The sequence below is a fragment of the Seriola lalandi genome, unplaced genomic scaffold, assembly GCF_002814215.2.
Source record: "Seriola lalandi dorsalis isolate HSWRI2012SDOR001 ecotype SW California unplaced genomic scaffold, Sedor1 jcf7180002053756, whole genome shotgun sequence".
Lineage (NCBI taxonomy): Eukaryota > Metazoa > Chordata > Actinopteri > Carangiformes > Carangidae > Seriola > Seriola lalandi.
Genome location: NW_019524309.1, coordinates 2,479 through 28,233, shown reverse-complemented (window position 1 = coordinate 28,233; position 25,755 = coordinate 2,479). Strand labels below are relative to the sequence as shown.

General features: G+C 40.6%; 1 protein-coding gene across 6 annotated transcripts; it reads left to right on the top strand.

The window, feature by feature from the left end:
* The first annotated feature begins 4,316 nt into the window (after positions 1-4,316).
* amph (amphiphysin) lies at positions 4,317-21,309 on the top strand. Of its 6 annotated transcripts, XM_087172789.1 has the most exons (23): positions 4,317-4,463; positions 6,150-6,230; positions 6,711-6,765; positions 7,361-7,455; positions 7,823-7,918; positions 7,999-8,106; positions 8,254-8,339; positions 8,596-8,671; positions 8,981-9,063; positions 9,185-9,323; positions 13,322-13,441; positions 13,547-13,630; positions 13,880-13,906; positions 14,174-14,197; positions 14,809-15,826; positions 15,953-16,431; positions 16,695-16,724; positions 17,224-17,265; positions 17,731-18,117; positions 19,007-19,051; positions 19,578-19,766; positions 19,892-19,993; positions 20,124-21,309. In XM_087172789.1, the coding sequence occupies exons 1-23, from the start codon at positions 4,395-4,397 to the stop codon at positions 20,226-20,228; spliced, it is 3,540 nt and encodes a 1,179-aa protein (XP_087028915.1). In that variant the 5' UTR covers positions 4,317-4,394; the 3' UTR covers positions 20,229-21,309. The 6 variants fall into 6 exon arrangements, with proteins under 6 accessions (XP_087028915.1, XP_087028913.1, XP_087028912.1 ...); XM_087172787.1 differs by lacking the exon at positions 15,953-16,431 and having other exon boundaries at positions 13,331-13,441; positions 14,809-15,036; XM_087172786.1 differs by lacking the exon at positions 15,953-16,431 and having other exon boundaries at positions 14,812-15,036.
* The last annotated feature ends 4,446 nt before the right edge of the window (positions 21,310-25,755 follow it).

Sequence of the window (25,755 nt, the reverse complement as noted above, 5' to 3'; positions counted from 1 at the left end):
ATGACTCAGTGCAGCGTCATTATCACCTCACGTGGAGGAAAAACTCAGTTGGTGTGAAATTAATTTTTAGACTGAAAAAAGAGTTTGTTGTTATATTCAGAGCAGATGGAGCGTGCTCAGAACAGACACACACACACACACACACACACACACACACACACACACACACACACACACACACACACTGTGACATCAGCATGCCCTCTGGTGGTCAGAAGCAGGTCTTACAGTCTGCTCACCTGAGACAGATTTACCAGTAAGCACTGGTTCATCTCTGAGTGTTTTATTAGGACACACAGGATGAATTTAAAATGGATTTTACTACAAAATCTACAGGAAAAGTTTTCATGTGTTACACTCTGGCTTATAGCACACACAAGGGACTGATTCAAAGATATTCCAAATAAAGATATAGTTTCTGATAGGGATGCTCTGAATTTTTTGCTGTCAATGCCAAGACTGATCATCTTTGTCATACATTGCAGATGTTGTATGTTATATCAGTGTCACACACTGTAAAAGTTCCACACGGCCGACATATTTTTTTGTTTTGGTGGCCTGTCGGTGCGAGGCGGGGCTACACTACACAGCACACAGTGCTTCTCTCAGCCGCAGACACCAGAGTGTTAACCACAGGTGATCGGTTTTAAGGTGATCAGTGACTAGAAGCGTTAATGCATATATCTACCCATCATGTATTTTTAATGAAAATCAGTCAATCATGAATGGTGGCCCTTTCAAGCATCCCTAGTTTCTAACAAATGGAAAAATCCTACTGATGAAGTTAGTGCTGAAGAAAGAGCTGGGACAAACGTCACAGTCTGGTGTTTTATGCCTCCCCTTGTCTCTGTGTGTGTGGCTGTGGCAAATCCTCTCCCCCTCTCTCATGTACCTGTTTACCTGCCTGTTAGCCAGCACACCTGGAAGCTCATTGAGCCCATCAATATTGTATGGGCCTTTCGAAAGATTCGATTGGCTAATGAACTTGGCAGCACCAACCGGACCAATCAGTAATCAGTACGAGGCAGATGGTGCAGTCACACTGCTGACCTGGACGATGATGGACAGCTCCTTTCATCAGCATATAAATGATTTCACTATCTTTAAATCTATCCTCCTCTGGACTGACACAGTAAAAGGATTGTTTCATTGGCTTTGCTTCTCCTAGGTTGAAGCATTCTGTATCATTTGTGTAAAAGATAGACCATCTGACTTCAGCCAAAAGAGATTTTTGTGACCCCATGCAACAAGAATCATCATGAAAGATTCACAATACAAAACCAAAAAATTATGAGAGAACAACAATTTGATACATAGGATCTCCAACAAAACCCTGATTAGGATACTGTTTTCTTGTTTTAATCAAGGCTATCACTATCGAATGGTACCGGGACAAAGGCCATGTGTACTCTCTGGTCAGCCCAGTGACGTCTCTGTCCAAAATCAGCATAACAGCATCAACAGGCAAAGCAGAGCACACATCATTTTGAACATCATCCTCTAACAACTCCGACTGAAGCAAGAGATTAAAACAGACATTTCCATACACTTACACAGGTAAAAATATAACATGATACTTGCACCTTCCTATAACTACCAGCTAGAGACATGTTGTTTTGTCTTAGAAGCCAAGTAGGAACTTAAAGTAGGCTTTGACTGGACAGATGGCAATTCACTACTTGGCAGTAATAACTAAACTCAATTTAGATAAAATAAATTAAAAATAATGGTGCAGCTAAGCTCCATTTGTTCTGCAACTTGAGTACAGCACAGTCATTTTTCCACATGTGGCAGAAGTTAAAGACTTTTTCAGTCTCATGGACATCCATCATGATTTCCAATGGAAGGCCCCAGGTGGGACATTTTCTGTACCTCCAGTAAAGCCACAATCATCTGCCAGTGCAGCTGTCTTCACCCTATGTTCACATATACACTACAATTCATTCTGGCACTGAGTTTCAAGACAGGGAGTAATTCATAGGCTTCTGTATGACAGACTCAATTTACTACTGTCACCAAGGAAAAATTCTTTCAGTTGCTCAAAATTTAAAGCCAAATAAGGGAGCAACTCTTGAGACAGACACGGCCCATCCAGGTTAGCAGGTGATGTCAAAAGTTACATTTCATACAAATTTACTTTCATAATAGTTTTAACATTTTCTTTGAACCTTTTATCACTAACACACATTTCATATTGATGATCAGAAATCACAACTCTTTATTAGTTCAGCATCAGAAACGACTGTGATTGAGCTTTAATAAAGTAGTCTACCCCTGCCACCACTAACCACCAATGACCAACGCACAAACAACCAGCTTAGTAAAGTATCAGTGTGCAAACAAGCCATAAGTGTAACCTTGTAAACTGAGCATCCCCTGTAACCACCTGGCCAAATCTATCTAATTCAACCCTGGTTTTAGGTGGCAGGTACTTATATGCCAGAAAACGCTAGTGTGGCAAAGTGACCAGCAAGTTGGCAAACCCTGCCAGGACCAGGGCCTTGCCTGCAACCAACCACTCCAAAAACTTTCATCCCAAACAATATTCATGATCAAACCAATCCCAAGGGAGGACTCAGCTCAAAGTGTCCTGAGTAAAGAACCACAAGTCTCAAATCAAGTCCACCTTGTCCTGATTCAAGTTCTGAGTCAAGATCAAAACCTAACCTTTGTTAAGCAGTATAACAGTTATAGTGAATATACGTTTAATATCAATATTACAGGCACAGGTACACATCATATTACTTTTAAGTAACAGTTAGAGGAAGTGAAAATCAAAATAAAGTGTTGTGTTGTGTTGTGCAGTAAAGTGTTTTTACTGTGTGGTAAAGTGGAAAAGTTTACATTTTTGAGCAGCTTCTTTTGACTGTGGTGCAGATGTGTTTTTGATTACAGATGTTGATCATCAATAACCGCTGGTGTGTTATCATGGTTGAGTCACAGTTTGTTCCCAGTGTTGGGAGAAAGAGACTGTTTTCAGGGAATCTGTATTTACTTGCACTTATATAGCTTTTCTAGTCTAACTGACGACTCAAAGCGCTTTACAATACTTGCCACATTCACTCATTCACTCACATTCATACGCACAGTCACACACTGATGGAACAGCCATCAGGGGCAATGTGGGGCTCAGTATCTCGCCCAAGGATACTGACATGTGGCCTGGAAGAGCCGGGGATTGAACCACTGACCTTCTAACTAGTGGACGATCCGCTCTGCTTCCTGACTCACAGCCTCCCCATTTAAATCTGAGAAGTTCTTATTTAAACTGGAGAAAAATATAAGAAATTAAAAGAAAAAAGTATGACCTTTTTATTGTCCTGTCCACACACACAGATGTAGTTTCTAAAACCTTTTGTCCACATGCAAACTCAGTTTTAGGTAATTGAACATTTTTCAGTGTTGTTTAGGGAAAACTGAGTCTTTGGTACATATTGTAACGTCATCTTTATTTGTCTCCTGGAACTGGTAGCACCTTTTTTCCAGCTTCAGATTGGCCAAACTAACTTTACGGTCAGGGTTATATTAGTACCTATTGGTTTGGCTCTCAGCAGCACATATTATGTGTTTTTTTTATGTGGCTGGGGAATTTTTTTTAAGAGTGGAGGAGGAAAAATTTTAACGAATGTAGGTGTGGACTAGGCCTAAATGTAATAATGTCCTGGTGTGGGGTGCTCACACAGTTCTCTCCTGCCTGTGCAGTCTGATTGGCCTCCTCAGGGGTTGACATCACTGCACACTCAAAAATGACATATGTTTTAATATTTGGGCTTTAGGAGGACATCAATGTCCAGTCCAGTCTGAAATTGCTTTTTGATTTTGGTGTTCTTTGAACAAACTTCCTGTTTTATTAAAAGGTGGTTGCAGCTCATGTTTTAGCTAAAATCAGCACCAAAACTAAAACATATACTTTAATTTATGAGGAAAATATCCCTCTAAATGCATTTCTGCTGTTTGATGAAGCTCTCATTAATCACTTCCTGTTGTTTATTCGACATTTGAGTGAAAAAGTGAACCCAAAAATAAATCGTGTATAATCTGCTCCAGCCTCCAGAGACAGAGATTACCTGCTGAGACACTAAAAATATCCAAAGCCAGACAAGATGTGACTTTATCTGGACAGTTACAGAAACTCTGACTCTACTTTTGTGACGTTTACACATCTACATTTATTCACCTACTGAAATGAACCTAAAATACCGCATTTAATTAAAACCAAAGAAAACAGGAGGTGGACTGAAACAGCAGACAGAAAGCTGACTGTTGCTTTAAGACCCGCCCCCTTCACACACACACACACACACACACACACACACACACACCCCTCCCCCCTGTCAACCGCTCTCCCTCTCTCTCTCTGTTAATCCGCCTCTCGCTCTCACTCTGCAGTCATCATGGCGGAAATCAAAACGGGAATCTTCGCTAAAAACGTACAGAAACGGCTGAACAGGGCGCAGGAGAAGGTAGGAGCTGAAGAGGAGGAGGGTGAGGGATGAAGGCGGCGGGTGGAGGACAGATGGAGAAGGACAGGGATAGGTAGATGTGGAGCTGGTTGGAGGCTGCAGGCCTGTGCAGCGTTTCTCTCTGATGTTAAGTTATTTTCTGATATTTGTTAATGTTGTTTTGATGATCAGATATTGATCCGTACTGAGGTGGTGGCGTCATGATGTGTCCGATAATATCAGCTCATAAAAAGAGTAAAATGATTGAAAACGGACGGAGAGCGCTTTGATTGGCTGAAGCTGATGGCGGATTAACACTGATCGGAACACCTCGTGATGACGTCACATGTGAAGTGAAAAATGTCACGCATGAGTCTTATGTTTTATATAAATGACAGTTAGGTGTTTTCCTGTTCCAAGGTCGGTGGTAGTGGTGGCAGAGGGGTGGGGGGTGGGGTGTCTGCGGCGTGGTGACGTCATTTCTACGTCGATCAACTACCTGCACATTATTTGTAGGATATGACTGCTGGGCTGCTAGTACCAAATTTAATGCTGATATATGCCAATCATAACCACAAAATTCAGACAGTATGCACTATCTATTTATCTATTTATCTATCTATCTATCTATCTATCTATCTATCTATCTATCTATCTATCTATACTGTGGTTCTCTATATATATACCATCTATACATACAAGTGTAGCTACACACACACACACACACACGCACACACACACACACACACACATATATATATGTATATATGTATGTATATATATATATATATTTGTCACTGTATGTCCATATATTTACTAGTTAATATCAGCGAGTTGTGTTAGTTAGCTCAAATTAGCCTCATTTTAAAAAAATTATAACTCATTACATAAACAGTCTATGAACTGTCCATGGTGCTGAAATGATACTTGGTTCTGACAGTGAGGGTTCTGATGGTGAGAACTGTCCGTGGTGCTGAAACATCATCTCATTCTGACAGTGAGGGTTCTGATGGTGAGAACTGTCCGTGGTGCTGAAACATCATCTCATTCTGACACTGAGGGTTGTGATGGTGAGAACTGTCCGTGGTGCTGAAACATCATCTCATTCTGGCAGTGAGGGTTCTGATGGTGAGAACTGTCCATGATGCTGAAACATCATCTGGTTCTGACAGTGAGAACTGTCCATTGTGCTGAAACATCATCTGGTTCTGACAGTGAGACCTGTCCGTGGTGCTGAAAAGTGATCTGATTCTGACAGTGGGGGCTCAGGACAGTGAAAACTGGTGCTGCTGATTCTGAAACCTTATCGGGTTCTTACAGTGAGAACTGTCCATGGTGCTGAAACATTACACCTGTTCATGTGCTTCTACTAAATGAACCTATCATCTCCAAATGACACTTTGTTACTCTGAGTTTGTGATGGCCACTGTCTTTGAGCAGACCATCTGTGAACATCACACAGAGAGAAGTTTTGTTTCTGACTGTGACGTCTGTCACATTGTGTGTTAATAAAATCTGTTCCCTCAGCTGGAACATAAATACTTATGTGCTGCATTCAGCGACACATTCAGCATGTTGATCTGAGGTATCACTGGGTTTCATCAAGGAATACATCCCAGTTGGCCTGTTTGATAGTAAACTTATGGTTGAGTCACAGCTCAGAGTTTTAAATGTTATTAATGTCTCTCATTGTGTATTTTTTCTCAGGTGCTGCAGAAGCTGGGGAAAGCAGATGAGACCAAAGATGAGCAGTTTGAACAAGTGGTCATTAACTTCAGGAGACAGGAGGTAAGAGATGCACCTGACTCACCTGAGCACTAAAGTCATTACAGTTCATTCTTAGAGGAACATGAATGTCTGAACCACATTTCATCGAAATCATTCAAAAATTGAGATGTTTCAGTCTTGACCAAAGTGGTCACTTACTGATGGACATTAATGTCCAGAGTCCATTTTTGTGTACCTGAAAATAAGAATCAACAAGTTAGACATCGTCAACAGGGAGCAGTGGTTCTGTTATTATTAGAAATATTACAGGAGGAATGAAAGCGAGAATATTCAGCTCTTCTCCATCAGTGATGTTTCCTTTCACTTAATCTCTGTCTCACATGAACTCAACTGTAACAAGCTTCACCTGCAGAGAAAAACACCAGGAAAACAGGAAACTATCATGTTTCACCAAAGTAAAAGAACTAATGAAAACTGTCTGTGTGTGTTATTAACCAGTGCTCTCTCCCTCTCTTTTTCTCTCTCCCTCTGTTGTGTTAGTCTGAAGGCTCTCGGCTGCAGAGGGAGATGAAGGCCTACATGTCTGCTATTAAAGGTGAGGTGGTCTTTCTTGTTCAGTGTCATATAAAAACATCATAAAACATAAATATTTATATTAAACACATCATAAACACTGTGTAACTCTGTTGTAAAAATACGAGGATGTTTTGGAAAATACAGCCATGAATAGTTTTTTATTCATCAGTGAACTTCATCCAAGGACGAGTGACCCCCTTTAACTTTAAACCATTACCAGTTCTCCTCGTACACCTCCTCACAGTTCTTCAGGCTCTGGTCAGGTTGGTTGTTCCAGCATCTTGGAGAACCTGCCTCATCTGCTGCAGGACTCCTGGTCCTTCTGGTCTCTGCAGACGGTTCTTTATGATTCCGTGTGTTTGGACTTGTTATCTTGACGCAGAATGAATCTGGACCAATCAGATGCCTCCTGATGATGATGATGATGAAGAGTGTGAACATCCAAAGTTTCTCAAACTTTGACACAGTCCTGTGTATTGAGCATCCTTTATATATGATACTGTATATACTAAACACATATATCATACACCACATTGTAAAGTACATTTAGGACATGTTAATGTTTGCCTCCCTTCCTGACATCATCTATCAGCTGACTGTTTTTGGTCATGCAGGGATGCAGCAGGCCTCCATCAACCTGACCCAGTCTCTGCATGAAGTCTACGAACCAGACTGGCACGGAAAAGACGACGTCATGATCATCGGAAAGGTTAGATGCCGTGATTTGCTGTCGATTATTATTGGCTGATTTTCATAAAAAATATGTGATCAGTAGATCGGCATTAATGTTTCTGGTCACCGGTCACCTTAAAATTGACCACCTGTGGGTAATACTCTGGTGTCTGCAGCTGAAAGAAGCACTGTGTGCTACGGGACACCATGTCTCCAGGTGTGAGACACAGGTGTCCATGTAATTATTGAAGCCACTGCCCAGTGGGCTTATCACTTGCAGGGGTGTGGTCAGGTACAGTAAAGGTGAGCAGGGACCTTAGACTGCTGACCCCTGGTGTCTTAGGTAGGACAGAATAATTTTAGCATTGATGTGTTGCTGGGATGTCATGAGTTGTTTTCTGCAGGACTGTGATGCATTGTGGGAAGACTTCCATAACAAACTGGTGGACTCGACGCTGCTGAACCTGGACGCTTACCTGCAACAGTTCCCGGACCTTAAGGTAACAAACACTTTGTGTTTTTACAAAACAAACATGAAACTTTGAAGCACAGTGTGAAAAGTGGAACTGCGACATTTCAGACTCGTGTGGCCAAGAGGAGTCGGAAACTCATTGACTACGACAGCGCTCGTCACAATGTTGAAAGTCTGCAGGCGTCTGGGATGAAGAACGACCGCAAGATTATGAAGGTGAGTCCACTGGTCTGTGATCATGATGGAAGCTTCAGAAGTCAGAGGTAGCAAGTGGAGCACCTGTTCAAGTGACACATAACAATACAGCCATATATGTTACCTGCCCAGGTGTAGTATAAAGTTAAAGGTGTTTTCTTTCTGCAGGCAGAAGATGAACTGAAAAAGGCTCAGAGAGTGTTTGATGAGCTCAACGTGGGTCTCCAGGATGAACTACCGACTCTCTGGGACAGGTGAGTCTAAGCTGTCTCCTCCTCTGAGCAGTAGCACAATGATTGGCCCACTGCATATACACACCTGCAGAGGCTTCAGGTACTGACTAACTTTTCAAAGACAAACCTTCCAATTCTGCTTAAGTCTGGACTACTGACACTAACTCTGTGGTAAAGTGTGTGAAGGCCCACAGGGAAAGAGTTTATTAAACAACATTTTAATAATCTGGAGACAAATAATGACTCCAGCGCAAATATTTTTCTTTGTGCTCTGCAGCCGGGTCGGCTTCTATATCAGCACCTACAAGAGTGTAACGAGTCTGGAGGCAAAGTTTCACAGAGAGATCTCCCTGGTGAGGAAACCAATGAAAAGTTTTTAAAGATGCTTTCAATGTTCCATAATGCAGAGGAACAGTCAGACAGGCAGATGGTGTTCAGTCTGAAATACCGCAGACATCAGCTCTGTGACCAACAAGGTGAGGGCACTTTGTGACGTCACATCTTACCTGGGCAGAGGTGTTTCTGTGGATGGTAAAGTGTTAACACTTGCATTTTATACAAAGGTGAACTGAGTGATGTTGTTGGATAGGTTTTTTTTAGAGAAGGATAAAACAAATTTCTGTTTGCTGAAAAATAACCTTGAATTGAATCTACCTGTCCAGGTGTGCAGACAGTTGTATGAAGTGATGACCAAACTGGCTGAGCAGCACTCTGACAAAATGTTTACCATCCAAGGAGCTCCGAGGTTAGTATAAGTTTTCACCCTTGGAATAACTTTACTTCAAATCTAGAGAGTTTTGATTTCATTATAACATCTGACACTGGGCAGCCAATCAGTAGACTTCTGGTTTCTGTTCCTCCCTCAGTGATTCAGGACCACTACGACTCGCGAGAACCCCATCACCACCAGAAGATGAGAGTCCACCAGAGAGTCCAGACGCCAGCTCCAATCATATGCTCCGTCCTGTCTCACCTGGACCACCACGGCCCAAATCCCCCACACAGGTAGACCTAACACTAATTTTATCCAGATCCACATCACAGGTAGATCCTAACATGTAGATTTAGGGCTCTATTTTGATGACGCAAAGCGCATGGTCTGAAACGTGTGTTAGCAAGTGCAAATGCATTCAGGGTTTCCATTTCTTTTTTGCTATTTAAAAAACAGTATAAAAGCAGTCCCTGCTCCAGGCTCATGCTCCAAAAGGGTTGAACTTAATCTCTTAATTATTCATGGGAGTGTTTTGGGTGTAACATCCAATAAACCAATCACAGTGCATCTCCCATTCCCCTTAAAAGCCAGGCGTGCTGCACCTTGATGGATTGCTATTATAATGGTTCAGTGTTTCACATAGTTTCTATTTGTGGTCAGTTGATCACATATTGTGACTGACCAGTGAGCAGCTCTGAGTGAATCAGTGCTCTGCTCACAGCTCTACAGTGAAGTCACGGCACAAATCACAACATTAGAAATATTTTATATGATGACAAGTGTGAATAAATCTTCAGTTCCTTATGAAACTATGGTGATAAAATTTAGGTGATGAATGAGGCCAACTGTGGAGTATTTACCAGGTAGTAAGAAAGAAGCTTCACTGCAGAGTCGTGTGCAAGACACATCCGTGACACATGACAACCTTCTGAGGCTGTGTTGTAATGTTCACCCTGACTTATCTGAACATGTTAAGCGCATATTTAGCTCACTTTGATGTGTATGTGTAACAGACAGAATGTATGACTTTTGTGCGCCCGTGTTTGTTGGCACATGCTACTCTTTTGAAAATGCTCCGTAAAATAACAGTGAAACACTGCAACACTGACTTCAGACCAGTTTTCCGTTGGTCACTCACTTTCCACTGTCTCAAGATAACAATGCGTCAACAATGTTCCTGACCACACCGCGGCGCACAGATGAGTGCATGTATTTGCTATTTAAACAATGTGGATGCTGGATGAAAAAATGAGAACTGCGTTGGTCTGTAACTGAAACTTTGTGCCGCTTTGCACCAGGTGTAAAATAGAGCCCTAAATCTTACCTTGATCCAAATCCACATCACAGCTTAGTGTTAGATATTATTGATCTGGCCAAAATGAAATATGGGTTAGCATGGGTTAATATGTAGTTTTTGTAAATATATAAGAGTGATTGATAGATGATATAATAGTGATTAGTAGATAATATAATAGTGATTGATAGATGATATAATAGTGATTAGTAGATAATATAATACTGATTGATAGATGATGTAATAGTGATTAGTAGATAATATAATAGTGATTGATAGATGATATAATAGTGATTAGTAGATAATATAATAGTGATTGATAGATGATATAATAGTGATTAGTAGATAATATAATAGTGATTGATAGATGATGTAATAGTGATTAGTAGATAATATAATAGTGATTGATAGATGATATAATAGTGATAGATAACAGTAAATTTAACAGCAGACACTGTTTAGCCTATGTATATAAATATATTCAGTCTAGAGTTTACTAACCAGAACTGAGTGTTTTCAACTGTTCAAACTTCACAGTAACTTTCTGTGACTGTTTTTCTTTGCTGCACACTTTTGTCTGTTAATTGGTGAGTGAACATGTAACATCAGTTTTTTGTCATGTCTGTTACTGTGTGCGTTTATTGAATCTGTAACACCAGTGTTGTTATATACAGTGGATACCTGTCAGTGGAATACAGTCTTGTTTCTACTGTCTGTTCAGGTCATGAGATCTGACTTTAAGTGTTAGATATAGATCGTTTTTACATGTTTGTTGAACGTATTTGGACAAATATGTATATGTATGAATGTGAAGTCACACAGTGTGTTTCTTCAACACTGGTTCCCAGTCTTCTCTGTAACACATGACAGAGTCGTGATGTTTACATGAAGGAGCTGTGACAGAGCCAGGTCCAGTAGACATGAAACACTGATGAACAGTGTTGCTGTGTAGATGGGGACCCAGTGGAGGACTGACCTCTCAGATGTTTCAGGTCCTAAAGGGTTATACTGTACTCTATGTTGGGAACCAGTGTTTTACAATATATCATACACTACCAGAGGAGTAGAATAGAAACAGTAGAAAACGTAAATACAACAGTGTAGTTCATGTTGTAGTTCTTTGTGTGTTTGAGGTTTCAGTTGTCGCATCATTAGAATAAACTGTGATGCTTCATCAGAAGCATTTTCAGTCTTTTGTCTCACTGACCTGTAACATGTCTCCATCCTGTTCATCTGTTCATATGTTCATGTATCTCCATTTTACTCATGTATTCATGGTAAGTAACCATGTCACATTCAATTGGTGGTAGTGAACCTCTGTCATCTTATATTAGAGTCTCCTCTCTGCCATGTATTTCATGATAACTCGCTTAGTGTTCAGGTCAGTCTGTACAGTCTTTGTTGGTATTCTTAGACATTTTTTTCCTTTGTGACATGGTGTATTACCATGCTAGAAGTGGCCACAATTTACCATTAGAAGATGGTAAATTGTGACCATAAAATAAATCCAGATCCATCAGAACAGGTCTTCAACTGTCCAGTGTTGGTGAGCCTGTGTCTTCTGCTGTTGTAGATTGGACGTCTTGTTCACTCTGAAGCTTTTCTGCTCAGCACAGTTGTAAAGATGTAAAGGTTACCTGAGTGACTGTAGCCTTTCTCTCCCTTCTCCTCTGACCTCACTCATCAATACAGAGCTGCTGCTCGCTGGATATAAAACCTCTAGATACCGAGTTGATACACACTCAGACCAACAGTCATGAAGCTCAAAGTCTCTGAGTCACATGTTTCCTCATTTACTGAAGCTCCTTACCTGGATCTGCTGCTGACACATGATTGGCTGATTGTATACCTGCATGAATAAGCAGGTGTACAGGTGTTCCTAATAAAGTGCTCACTGAGTGGATATTTATAATTTTAAAATAAATTAAAAAAATCTATAAAACTTATTTTACATAGTTTTGATCATTCCATTTTCAACAAGTGTCAATTATATTCATATGATCCATTTCACAGAAAAACATCCAGCAATTATAACTACAATAAGTCTGATAGGTCAAAGTTCAGCCATAGATTTAATGATGTTCCTGACAGTTTAAGTAAACTTGAATTATTCTGTTGTTTTGCTCTTCTAAATCTGTCATTTATATCATGTTTGTTTACAGACAAAAAAAAAACTGACTGTTGACTTATTTTGTAGATTAAGTGCTCTTCTCACTGACAAAACACACTTCCTGTAACTACAACTTATCAACAACTTCCTGTTGTCATCTCACTGATTTGCTCTCTTTCAGTAAGTGTGATATTTATACATGATGTGAGCCTCCAGATAGTACCTGCTCTTTCAGCCAATCAAATGCTAGCATGCATAATTGGTCATCTGGAGATGTACCCTCTGGGAGGGCTTCACTCCAAACAGTGAACGTGTTCACTCAAATATTGGTAGGGACATGTCCTATCCTACATTCAGCTGCAAATATATAGATGCTGTAATATTTCCACCACTGTCTATACTCATCCCATAGATAGTAAGATTGATTTAAATCAAAATCTGCTGACTGCTGAGGAACATCAATAATCATTATGATATACATACATAACGTTCATGAGTTGCTTATGGTGTTGAGAAAACTGAAAACACAATCTGTAGCTGGAATCAGTTCACTTTTAAAATACTGGCTAAGTTTTGAATTCAGCAGCTGTGACGCCATGTTTTGTTAACAACTGTAATGATGAAGCATTTTCAATTCGTGATTCGCACCTCCTAACTGGAAACTGAGTTTCTGTGGTCATGAAGGGCATCATTTAAAGAAAAAGTTAAAATGATAATACAGAACAGGAAAAATCTATTTGAGAACCAGTGGCTCCTCCCACTGTATCATTGTGTTTGCATTATCTGCATGCGGCTCCATTCATTCTTTCACATGTTGAACATGAATCAGAGAAAGTGAAGAGGTGATGCTGGTTGAGTTGTTCATGGCCTGTTGTGTCCTCTGGCAGTTTAAAAAGGGACCACCGGTTCCTCCACCACCAAAGGTTACACCTACCAAGGAGGTGGCAGAGGACCAGATTATCGACCTATTTGGAGGAGAATTTTTACCAGCACCTTCACCATCGCAGGTGTGTGGGGTCCACACACATTCTCTGTGCTTGTTAACTTTTCCTTATATGCACGGTGTGTTGTAAAATTCTGTTTACCCGTCTTTGTTTTGTTGTTATACACAGCCCAATGAACGACCTGGAGAATCTCTTCTTGACCTGGACTTTGATGCTTTTCAGCCAGATGAAAGTGTCTCGCCAATACCACAGGTTCTTTTCATTAACTGACACTGTTTCAGCTGCAGCACGTTGAACCAAGTTACACCTCAACACCAACACAATGGTCTGAAAGCACAGTCTGAAAGCTCATTTTTATGAGAAGGGCCTGTTGACTGACTGAGGCTGATAACTACAAATAACTTTGATGTTAATCTGTTTATATTGATATGTTACTGATGGAAACTGTGTAAAATGTGTGATGATCTGCCACATTAACAACATGTAGTGTGCTCCTTTCAGACAACTATACCTTGGGACATGTGGTCGGTAAGTAAAGTCTTGTGTCTTATGTAAAGCTGTTTAGACTATAATTTACACTGCTAATGGACAATCACAAATGTGGACTTGATCCTTGAAATTTACTCTCAGATTATTATTGAGGGTAAAACATCACTCATTTTGAGATTAGCGGATGAATGAAGCGAATTTGGGCAAGTAATTATACAAATTAATACTTAATGATTAAACACAGACCAGTTTAGTTCTCTCTACAGATCTGAACCATTTCTTTACTTGTTTTTTCATTTTTTAAAGGGAAACGCACAAACAGCTCAGCCTGTAAGTATTCAGTTACACAACACCACTGTTTTGTTTGTCATCATCACTGAAACCTGAGAAATCACTGATCAATTTAGATTAACTGTCTCCTCAATGATAATGTTTACTGTAGTACATCAGTGTATTCACAAACTCATGCACTTCATTTGACCTTGGACCTTGTTTAGCTGCTGTTTCCACAAAGATGAAATGATCAACTAATGTCTCTTCCTGTTGGCATTTATTTTTTATTCAAATCTTTACATTTGCACTATTAATTTCAAAATATATTTGAAGGACTGATGCAAAAAATCCACCTAGTTTACCATCCATGTGAAGAGACCTGTACTGTAGCTTTGGTGGCCCTGTTTGTATTTCTAAGTCTAAAATTACCCAAAATTCACAGAAAATTGATCTTTCTGAAGTCAGTCAGAAACTGTGTATATATCTTTTAGATGGAAGCCATGATCAGTGTGTGTTTGTGCAACCATTCTCCAGATACATCACTCACCTACAGTGTCTAGATGGAAAACAGCTACTCTGTATTTCCATGTACTGGCCTTCCAGTCAGAATCTTTGGGTTTAGAGCAGGGGGGTCAAACTTTAACGATTCGTTCCCTGCCATTTCCAAGCAGGCTGCAGATGCCGGCTTCATGGCTGACTGGTCCGCAGACTTTGGTTCAGTGCCAGCAAATGGAGATGCCTCTTCAAGAGCCGAGGCCCCTGGTGCCCCTGCTGTAGTGCTGGAGGGGGCACAGGGTGGGGCTCAGGGCTGGCCCCAAGCAGATGGCTTGCAGCCGGGTGGAGACACAGCTACACCTCCTCAGGAAAGCGAGGCAGCCACAGCAGCTGAAGATGAGGTTAGCAAGTGGGACTCTCAAACTAACCCCAACCTTCATCCCACTGCAGTTGGAGATGAGGAAAATGCAACAGGGCAGGCAGATTCAAGGGGGGGCATAGTAGGACAGGAAGACCGCAGGACATCCACTCCAGGACTTATGTTCACCAATGAGTATGGTGAACAAATTGAGGACAGCACAGAGGACAGAGGAGAAAAGTGGTCCAGGTCTCCAGATGGTTCTGGGTCTGAATATGAGACTGCTGAGGAGTGGGGTGATGGAGGTCTAGGGGGAGGCTGGGCGAGTGCTGATGATGAACTTTCATATGAAGATCATCCAGTAAGTGGCTCAGAGGGGTGGGCAGGTGGAGCTGATGGTGTAGCAGCAGACTTGTCTGAAAAAGTCGAACCAGAGTCGAAAGTTTCACCAGAGAGAAACACAGTTTATAGAAATCTTTATGAAACACAGCGGGGAGGTGCGTTTGATTCAGATCCTTCAGTTGAAATACAGGGTGGAGGTGCGTTTGATTCAGATCCCTTTGCTGAAACACAGGGTGGAGGTGCGTTTGATTCAGATCCCTTTGCTGAAACACAGGGGGGAGGTGCATTTGATTCTGATCCCTTTGCTGAAACACAGGGTGGAGGTGCGTTTGATTCTGATCCCTTTGCTGAAACACAGGGTGGAGGTGCGTTTGATTCTGATCCCTTTGCTGAAACACAGGGAGGAGGTGGGTTTGATTCAGATCCCTTTGCTGAAACACAGGGAGGAGGTGCGTTTGATTCTGATCCTTCAGCTGAAATACAGGGTGGAGGTGCGTTTGATTCTGATCCTTCAGCTGAAATACAGGGTGGAGGTGTGTTTGATTCAGATCCCTTTGCTGAAACACAGGGAGGAGGTGCGTTTGATTCTGATCCCCTCGCTGAAACACAGGGGGGAGGTGTGTTTGATTTAGATCCCTTTGCTGAAACACGTGGAGGAGGTGCGTCTGATTCAGTTCCCTCAGCTGAAACACAGGAAGTAGGTGTGTTTGATTCAGATCCCTTTGCGGAAACAAAGTCTGGAAACAAGGTGGGTGGATTTCAATTTGATCCATTTGCTGAGACCTCAGGAGAATGTGGGGTTACTGGGGATGGGAGTGAGTGGGATGCAGACCCTTTTGCCAACAGTTTCCCAGCAGCCTCTTCAGGGACTGAGGGTCCTGCCTTCAGCACCACGTCCTGGCAGGAAGTTAGTGACAGCAGTGGCTTCGTGTCCTCTGTCACACAACAAAACTCTGCGTCCATCTCTGGAACAGCAGCAGATGTAAACGTTCCCCGAATTCACAGAGAACCAGAAAATTCAGACATGTCCGAAGATGAGGCCGCAAACCGGAGATTTGGAAAGTTGTACCAAGAGCTAGATACAGAACAGGAAGAGGTACTTGACTTCCTCCCTTCTCGAGTTTGGTAGATTAGCACAGAGTAGATTAGAAATCAATCAAATCCCTTTCCTGCTTTCTACCCTCCCACAGATTCACAAAGTAAAAGTAGTCATCCTAAAACCTGGATCCCAGCCTGAGCTCCTCCCGCCTCTCTGCTTGCTTCATCTGCTTGTTAATTCCATAATTTTGTTCTTCTTTATAACTCATTTAGTCATCTTAAATGTCTCTGATACTAACCTGTGTCTCTGAATTCATTCAGGTGACCAGTGGATTTAATGGATTTTCACAGGTAATTTTTCAGTAAAGTAAATTTAAATTTGAAGTCATTGTCCAGAAGAAGCATTAAAATGTAGTTGATAGAGATGAATTCAGCTGTTCTGATGACAGTGTTTCAGATCTAATTCAGTACACGGAGACTTAAAGTGTCACCGATAATTTTACCTACTTATATTATCTGTTCATTGTTTGCTGTTTCAGTGTCCCTTCTGCTAATTTCCCTTCTCTTAATGTCTCCTCTCTTGTTGTCCTATCCCCTATTGTTGAATGTCTCATCCATTTATTTCCAGTCTCCTAATGTATTGTCTGTTTATTTCCTGTCTATTAATGTCTCGTCTGTTTGCGTCCTGTCTATTAATTTCTTATTAATGTCTCATCTCTTAATGTCTCAAATCTTAATGTTCTGTAAATACTCTTCCCTCTCTTTCTGTGAATGATAAATCATTTTTTTATTTGTGCATCTTTATCTTAAGTTGTAACTCTTCTCCATTTTTCACACATGCATTCTGAAGGATGCTTCTGCCCCATCATTTTTTGCTGATTTTGATAAGATGGTGAGTTATAATTTTAAGTTTATTTTGAGCAATATTTTATTGACGATAACACATATGGAATGGTGTATTAATGTTTTTGATTTATTGTTCTGTTGAGCAGATCAGTTTATTGAGGACCCTTTGTAAACATTTTCATTAAATGTTTTTCTTCTTTCTGTTTGATCAGTAGTTTTTTGTAATATCTCAGGGTTAGGGCTAACCCTGAGATATGCTGAGGACTTTTATTCTGATTGTAACTGTAAAATATTTAAAACTTTACTTTAAACTTAAACTTACCATAAACATCCATGAAGTCTGACATGAAGAAAATGAGCAGACATGAAGGATGGATTACTTCATTAATGGACCATTTAGACAGGTGTAAGCTCTTGTTATGAATTCTGAGCCATTTACTCAATTTCGTGCAAAATATCAGCAGCCGCATTTCAACTGTTTGAGGGTTGATACCGTCTTCCCTTGCAAAAGAACAAAGCTAATGCTGAATCAACTGGGACTCCTGGAGCCTCAGAGACACAAGCTGCTGCCTCGACAGAACCTGCTGAGGAGCAAGACAAACCTGCAGCCCCCCCTGCTGGAGACGAACCTGCAGCCCCCCCTGCTGGAGACGAACCTGCAGCCCCCCCTGCTGCAGACGAACCTGCAGCCTCCCCTGCTGGAGACGAACCTGCAGCCCCCCCTGCTGCAGACGAACCTGCAACCCCCCCTGCTGGAGACGAACCTGCAGCTTCCCCTGCTGAAGACAAACCTGCAGCTTCCCCTCCTGGAGGAGAGGTGGATGAACATCCTGCTCCACCTGCTGGTGAGGAAGTCACAGCAGAAAGTCCTGGCAGCCTGAAGGAGGAGAACCCTGCTGTGAGTGGACACATTGATCCCAGTAGCTCAGTAACGACACTCCTGCTTTCTATGATCACCTGATCATCATCAACAGCATTGTCACCATCATCATCATCATCACTATTCTCTTCATCATCATCATCACCATTGTTGTCATCATCGTCATAATCTTTACATTATCATCATTATTGCCATTATCATGGTCATCACTATTAATATCATCACCACTATCATCATCTTTGTCATCCCCATCATTGTCGTCATCATCATCACCATGTTATCTACATAATTAGTACAATGTAAATCATAGAATATTTATGTGTTGAATCTTTACTTTCAGTTCATTATTTTTATGGTATAATGTGATTAAGGTCACAAACATGTTCCACACAAGGACGCAACCATACACTTTGAGGTACGCCACATGCATGAAATGGATTGTAGCATTACGGAGTGTGTCACAATGCAGCAGAGGTGTGAGCTGTGGTCTGAGCGTTGCAGCTGGGGTCACTATGGCATGAAACAACAGAAAGCTGGCCCCTTTTCTTCAGCTGTAGCTGAACTTTGTCAACTCTTTATTCAGCCAAAATTCTTCCTCCATGGGAGATTCTAAGATCACAAATCACATCTGCTTAGTTTCTTTTGTCTTTATTCAGTGCAATGTACACAGCAGTTCTCACACATTCCTCCATGGATGTTTCTTTGCATACTACTGCGGTCATGGAAATGCTCTGATTGGCTTAAATTATAGACCTACATCGCCTCCTTGAGGACTAAAATAGATCACCTCCAGTGTTTAAGAGCACAGTTTGAGTTCATGTGTTCATGGCAGCTGGGCCATTTGTATTAGTGTACTGTATTTGTATAGAGCATGTTTGTGGCCTAAATGTGATTTTTCTCTCCAAAGTCAACGGTTGGATCTCCCAGCTCTGAGAAACCAGAACTTGGTGAGGTATGTTGACGGTTTTAATATTTTATTAGTATTTCTGTCAACAATGATTAAAGAATTGAATAATAAAAATGCTGCAAGTAATTGCAAGTAACATTTTGACAATGCACAAAGTAGTCAAACAATAATAATGAATTTGTTATATTGTTGTTATTTTACATTGTTTCTGTCAACCAACAGTACATGTGCCTTGTTTTTGGTTTCATTTGCAATTTTCACAATGTACAAATCTGTGCTCTGTGAGGTTTATAAAGGAATTCCATAATACTTTGAGTTATTTAGGTTTGAGGAAAGTCAATATCTCTAGAGAATAACTGCTACACAGATGAAAGCAGGACTTCTGAATGTTTAGAGAATTTAGATTGAAGAACTAGGATGACTCTGCCACATCAACCAGGATATAATCAAAATGAGTTTAGGAATGATTTAAGATTTATTAATCCTTTAGATTTATTTCAGTCTTGTGTGCGTTTGTGCGAGACAGTAAGAGGTTTGTTAATAACAGGTCCATGCCACTTATCCCCTGCAGGAAAAGATGCCGATCCCCTCCGTGGTGATTGAACCCGCCTCTAGTAATGAAGGTGACGATGACCGCGATACTGACATCATCTCCCCCACTGCCATAAGTGACAATGGTGTTACTGCACAAAACCAGACCATTAAACACATGAGTCCATCTGGTGGCATCTCAGGACTCCCTGATGACTTTCTCTATAAGGTGGGACTTCCTCCACATCTTAACTGCTAACTTTTACATCAGCACTCGTATATGTTTTTTATATAAATGATTAACCTGCTCAGTCTTTGTTAGCATAGGTGGTCATGGTGTTTTTCTTCCTGCAGGTGGAGACAATGCATGACTTTGAAGCTGCAAATTCAGATGAACTTGAACTTAAGAGAGGTGATGTGGTGTTGGTGGTTCCAACTGCTTCAGTAGAGGATCAGGTGAGCAGAGCAGATTACATGTTGAAGTCCAGTAATTAAAGTCCAGCAGCCTTTTGAAAGGAAGGAAGGAACAAAACCGTAATAGTACTTAAGGCTGATAGTGGTGTTTTTGTGGCTGTTGTTGTTGCAGGATGCTGGCTGGCTCACAGGGATCAAAGAAAGTGACTGGTTAACACTTGGAGCTGGTGCTCAAAAAGGACTGTTCCCGGAAAACTTTACCCAGCGTTTGGAGTAAGAGGTCTCTTTAGATGGCAGATAAAATCAGAAGAAATTTGAAACACTGGTGTCCAAGCAGTCCAGTCAGCATGTAGCCATCCCCGTCCTGAGAAAAACCTGTGGTCTCCTGCAGCTGTCTGCTGGACAACACAAGGCTTTCTCTGGTCTGCACTCTCCTGAAAGGGAAACTCATGGTAATAAATACTAGTACTATTCCCAGCAGAAGTGAAAATTAAAAAGCATGATGTGATAGTATGGTCTACCTTTCCTGGAACTAAGATCTTTTTTTTTTTTTTAAAGAAAAAATATGATGTATGGTTTATTGGGAATGTTGAAATATCTACATGTTCACACCTACAAAAGCAGGATGTGTTTCTGGAGTTAACTAAATGAAAAATAAGAAAAACTGCACCTTTTTTGCACCGTGTGTTGTACTGATTTTGTTGCTCTGCTGTGGAGTATACGAGAATCTGTAGTGCTGTGATCTATTTAAATGTTTTTGAGTGTAACATGAATTTCTTGAGTTTGTAGTTTTTTTCAGACACATCATTGCTGTTACCTTTGAATCACTGTTAGTGTATTTCTGTGTTTTGGTTGAGTATGTGGTGATCTTTTTTTGGCATATGTGGCAATTAATGAATTTATTGAAAAGTGTTGCTGTGTTTCTGCCAAAAGAATATTGACATGTATTATTTGAGTACTGGCCAACATCAGTGCCCATCCAGCATGAAAATCTCTGAACATTTATTGAATTAAGTATTTTAAAATACAATAAAAACAAAATCTCCATACTATTAAAATATTGTATAATTCAAGTCTTATAAAAATTATATTTGCAAGAAAGTGAACCAACCAGACGACAGCTTAATCTTATCAGCCATCTATATATAAGTGTACGATCACAGGGAAGGTATTAACAAATCCAATATGCAATCTATGTTGTCGGATTATTTTAGGTCTCCATATTCCAACAGTTCTGTAGATCAATGAAGTTGGTGTCACCTCCTTTGATAGTGAAGTTAACCCCCAATTTAGACATTTTGTGATGTACAAACCATAACCATTAATGTCATGATCAATAAATGAGCGTTAATACTGTATAAAGCATTGTTGGGCTATTTGTTGTTCAGACACATTCACTATGACTGATTTTTTAACAAAGTATCATAGCTTAACACTTGGAGTCCTAAATGACTTAGGCTCCTGCTAAATTTCCTCTTTGTACCTGTTTCAACGATGCTAAAAGATACAACCAAAGAACTGAGAGAGCTGCTGAGATGGACATGGACATGTTTCATGACTTAACTTCCTTTGTCTGCAGGGACTGTTCTCTCTGAGTGAAGTGGTAAAGAGGTTGGAGTTAGTAAAAGAAGGAAGCAACACCAGCTAACTCCGCACAGAGCTGTGGCTCGGGTTAGGGCGTTTAAGACTATTTTGGTTAGAATAAGGGATGAAAACCACCTCAAATCAATCCTTTAGGATTCTTTTGGGAATAACTTTTTTTCTGAAGGTGATAGAGACTTGCAACCAAGTTCTGCATATAAGTTTTTGGTTATGCCCGTTCCAACTGTACCAACCCCGAGTCTCTACGACCTTGCGTTTAAAAGTTAGTCAAGTAACATCCCCATATGGGAAATGTGAAAAATGACTGTGTTGAGGGTGAAAACGACCCCCCAGAAAGTGGTTAGGAGCATGTTTCAGACCATTTGGAATCGTTTGATATAGGTTTGTAGTGATGTTTTTTTCAAAGTGAAACTTGTAACCATAAGGGTTAGGGTTAGGTGAAGAATGTTATGAAGCTTATTTGTCCGGGTTGGATTCAGGTGCATTGGCCTGGGGGTGTACCGCACGTTGTGGACCCCCTCACCGATCCTGTGTAGGTTGTGGAAGGTAGGTGAATGATATTTTGTGGTGTTATTGTGTGCTTGTAGATGTCCTGATGAAGGCTGTATATGGAAAAAATGAGAAGACATAATGTTTAAATCATATAGAAATTGCACAAATCAACATGTAAAAAACAAGACAAAAGATCATATGGATTTTAAGTTATAATGTAAATAACAGGTGGGTAAAAGGAAAATTTTAACAAACAAGAAAATGAGAAAGAAAAATCCAAAGTCTGGCTTATGGGTGAAAGAAAGTGTTTTATTTTTTGATCAGGTATTGTTTAATTGGTCCAGTCCTCTCTGCTCTCTTTTCTCTCCTCCATTGTAGTTTCCAGTTGGGATGCTGGCTTACTGGACATGATGAGTGAGTGGGGTATCCATTATACCCCACCCAACACCGAAAAGTTGTTCTTTTTGATTATTGTTATGTGTGTAATATATGTGTACTTTATGTTATGTTTAATAAAGTTGTTCATGGTGTCCAGTGTCCTGTAATGGAGAGGTGATTAATTTGTGGGTGTAGACGGAGTGAGGTGGCAGGTGGGTTCCCCCACTGGTGCAATCTGAAAGCAATTGAGTAAATTAGCAGTTGGTTATATGTGTAGTTGTGTACACCAGAGGGAGAACATCCTTCTGGCCGTGTCTGTGGACCAATGGATTTGGTCGTCAGTGGTGAAGAAGTGTTCCTGTGGAAGAGCATCTAAATACAGTAAGTTATTTTCAATATGTGTATTGATGATCTCCAGGTTTTTCTGTTGCTCTGTGGGTAAGAAGTGAAAGAAGTTAATGATTGGGACCCTGGGACCAGTGTTGGGAAGGCGTGTCTGGCCCTCCTGTACAGACAACGGAGCTGTTTAATTGATGTTTTGTGGGGGTCCTGGTCTCTGTTATTTATTCCCACCGAGAGAATCAACAATCTGGTGAGTGGATCTGGGGGTGTTTTTTCCATGACTTGCATGAAATGGTAGTAGTTTGCTCCCGGGTAGCTGTCGACCTGTATGCTGGGGTTATTGTAAGGGGGAATTGTTTGAATGTTTGAGTCACCACGGATTAGGATGGTTTTGGTGCTCTGAAATTGAGAGATGTGACTCCTGCAGTGAGGATGGCAGTTCATATATAGAGAGTGAGTTAAATGGCCTTTATTATCAAATTTAATTTTACAATGAAAAATGAAAGTGTGTATAATTCCTGCTGTTGGTTAGGACGTGGGTAAGGACCCCGACTCCCATAGGAGAGGGTTAGGGTTAGGCAGAGGGTTAGCCCGTCCCCTCCACTGAGGGTCGGGAAATGCACGGGCCCTCCCCCTGGCATCCACCCCTCCCCGGTCCCAAGAAGACCAACTCCGGTCTTGGGGTCGACGGTCCCAGTTTCGCCCACGGAAGCGACCCCTTCTTCCACGGCGAACCACTTGCCACCCATCATCCTCCTCGGCATATGCCATTAGGAATGATGGGGGGGTGTCTTTTTAAATTTTCTATAAATGTAAATAAAATAATATAATTTTTATAAAAAAACATAAAAAACAAAAAACAAACTAAAAAAACTCCCTTAAAAATTAAACTATATTTTTATATTTTTATATTTTTTATATTAATAAACTAAAAATGTGCCCTCTCGCGACGTTTCGGCACTGTATGTGCCTTCTTCAGGCAGGGCAATGTAAATAAAAAGCAGTGGCTACCATGCACTAAAAAGCAGCTGTCTCCAGCAAAGCCTCAGCTCAGAATGAGCCCTCAATGTGTTTTCGCCCTTTTTATACTCGCTGGTTGTCTTTTTAAATTTTGTCGTCTAAATTTTAGTTTTTAGAAATAAATCAAATTAACCCTTTAAATTCAAAGAGTTTTTTTAATGTAATCCCCATATAATGAATTTGGCTCTATGTTTTAACCCTTTCAATGAATTTAAATGAATTAAATAATAGAAAATAATCATGTATATATTTTAAACAGTATTTATATAATTTTAAACAGTTTTTAATATTAATTTTAGGTTTTAGACAGGGGTTTTTTAATTTTTAGATTAAACCAAATGGTTAGGGTTAGGATTAGGCAAGTTAGGGCTAAAAAGGTTAGGCAGAGGGTTAGCCCGTCCCCTCCATTGAGGGTCGGGAAATGCACGGGCCTTCCCCCTGGTACCCATCCCTCCCCGGTCCCAAGAAGACCAACTCCGGTCTTGGGGTCGATGGTCCCAGTTTCGCCCACGGAAGCGACCCCTCCTTCTACGGCGAACCACTTGCCACCCATCATCCTCCTCGGCATATGCCATTAGGAATGATGGGGGGGTGTCTTTTTAAATTTTCTATAAATGTAAATAAAATAATATGAATTTTTATAAAAAAAACAAAAAACAAAAAACAAACTAAAAAAACTCCCTTAAAAATTAAACTATATTTTTATATTTTTTATATTAATAAACTAAAAATGTGCCCTCTCGCGACGTTTCGGCACTGTATGTGCCTTCTTCAGGCAGGGCAATGTAAATAAAAAGCAGTGGCTACCACGCACTAAAAACCAGCTGTCTCCAGCAAAGCCTCAGCTCAGAATGAGCTCTCCATGTGTTTTCACCCTTTTTATAGTCGCTCAATCGTCTTTTTTATTTTTGTCGTCTAAATTTATATCTTTTGAATAAAACCAAATTAACCCCTTAAATCCTGATAGTTTTTTAATGTAATCCCCATATAATGTTTTTTTTTTACTCTAAATTTTAACCCTTTAAATGAATTTTAATGAATTAAATAATAACAAATAATCATGTATATATTTTAAACAGTATTTATATATTTTTAAACAGTTTTTATAATTAAATTTAGGTTTTAAACAGGGTTTTTTTTAATTTTTAGATAAAACCAAATGGTTAGGGTTAAGATTTAGGCAAGTTAGGGTTAAAAACTTAGTTAATTTAGGAATCCAATTAAAATGGTTAGGTTTAGGTGTTAATTAGGTTTAGGCATCCAATTACAATGGTTAGGGTTAGGGTTGGGTTAGGTTTAGTCGTCAATTTAGAAATTTAGTTAGGTTTAGGCATTGTTTAGGTTTAGGCATTCAGTTAAAATGGTTAGGGTTAGGAATAGAAATAGAGGTTAGGGTTAGGCATTGAGACTCTGGGTTAGGGTTAGGAATAAACCTTTAGGTTAGGGCAGTATATCTTCAATTTTTTCTTTTCTAAAATGTAACCCAATATTCAGGGTTAGGATTAGGGTTAGGGTTAGAAGAATTATCACGATGACTCTCCCCATAATACCACTGGGCATCGGGTTAGGGTGGGTGAACTGAACCCATCTCCCGTAGGAGACAGGAGGAGCACGGTCCTTCCACCCCTGGAACCCCCTACCCCCCTGGCCCCAAGCTGGTTGGTGGATGCGTTGGCGTCTCCGCCCATAACGCACCACCGTCCAATCATCCATGTTATATTTTTGTATTTTTTGTTTTGTTTTGTTTTTTGTATTTTTTGTATTTTTTTGGGTTAGGATTAGGGTTAGGACGTGGGTAAGGACCCCGACTCCCATAGGAGTACGGAGGTGCACGGTCCTTCCCCCAGTTCACCCCATCACCCTGATCCCAGGTACGCTGACGGCGGCCCTCTCGCCTTTTGCCGTAGCGTACCACGGTCCACCCATTTTGCCAGCCACTCATCTTTGAGTGGTCTGTGCTGTTTTTAATT

Excerpts from the sequence above, each read along its gene's own strand:
- amph (XM_087172789.1), top strand. The coding sequence starts at position 4,395 with ATGGCGGAAATCAAAACGGGAATCTTCGCTAAAAACGTACAGAAACGG. Across the intron at positions 8,340-8,595 it reads CTACCGACTCTCTGGGACAG|CCGGGTCGGCTTCTATATCA; the intron begins GTGAGTCTAAGC and ends TGTGCTCTGCAG. Across the intron at positions 19,767-19,891 it reads CTGATGACTTTCTCTATAAG|GTGGAGACAATGCATGACTT; the intron begins GTGGGACTTCCT and ends TTCTTCCTGCAG.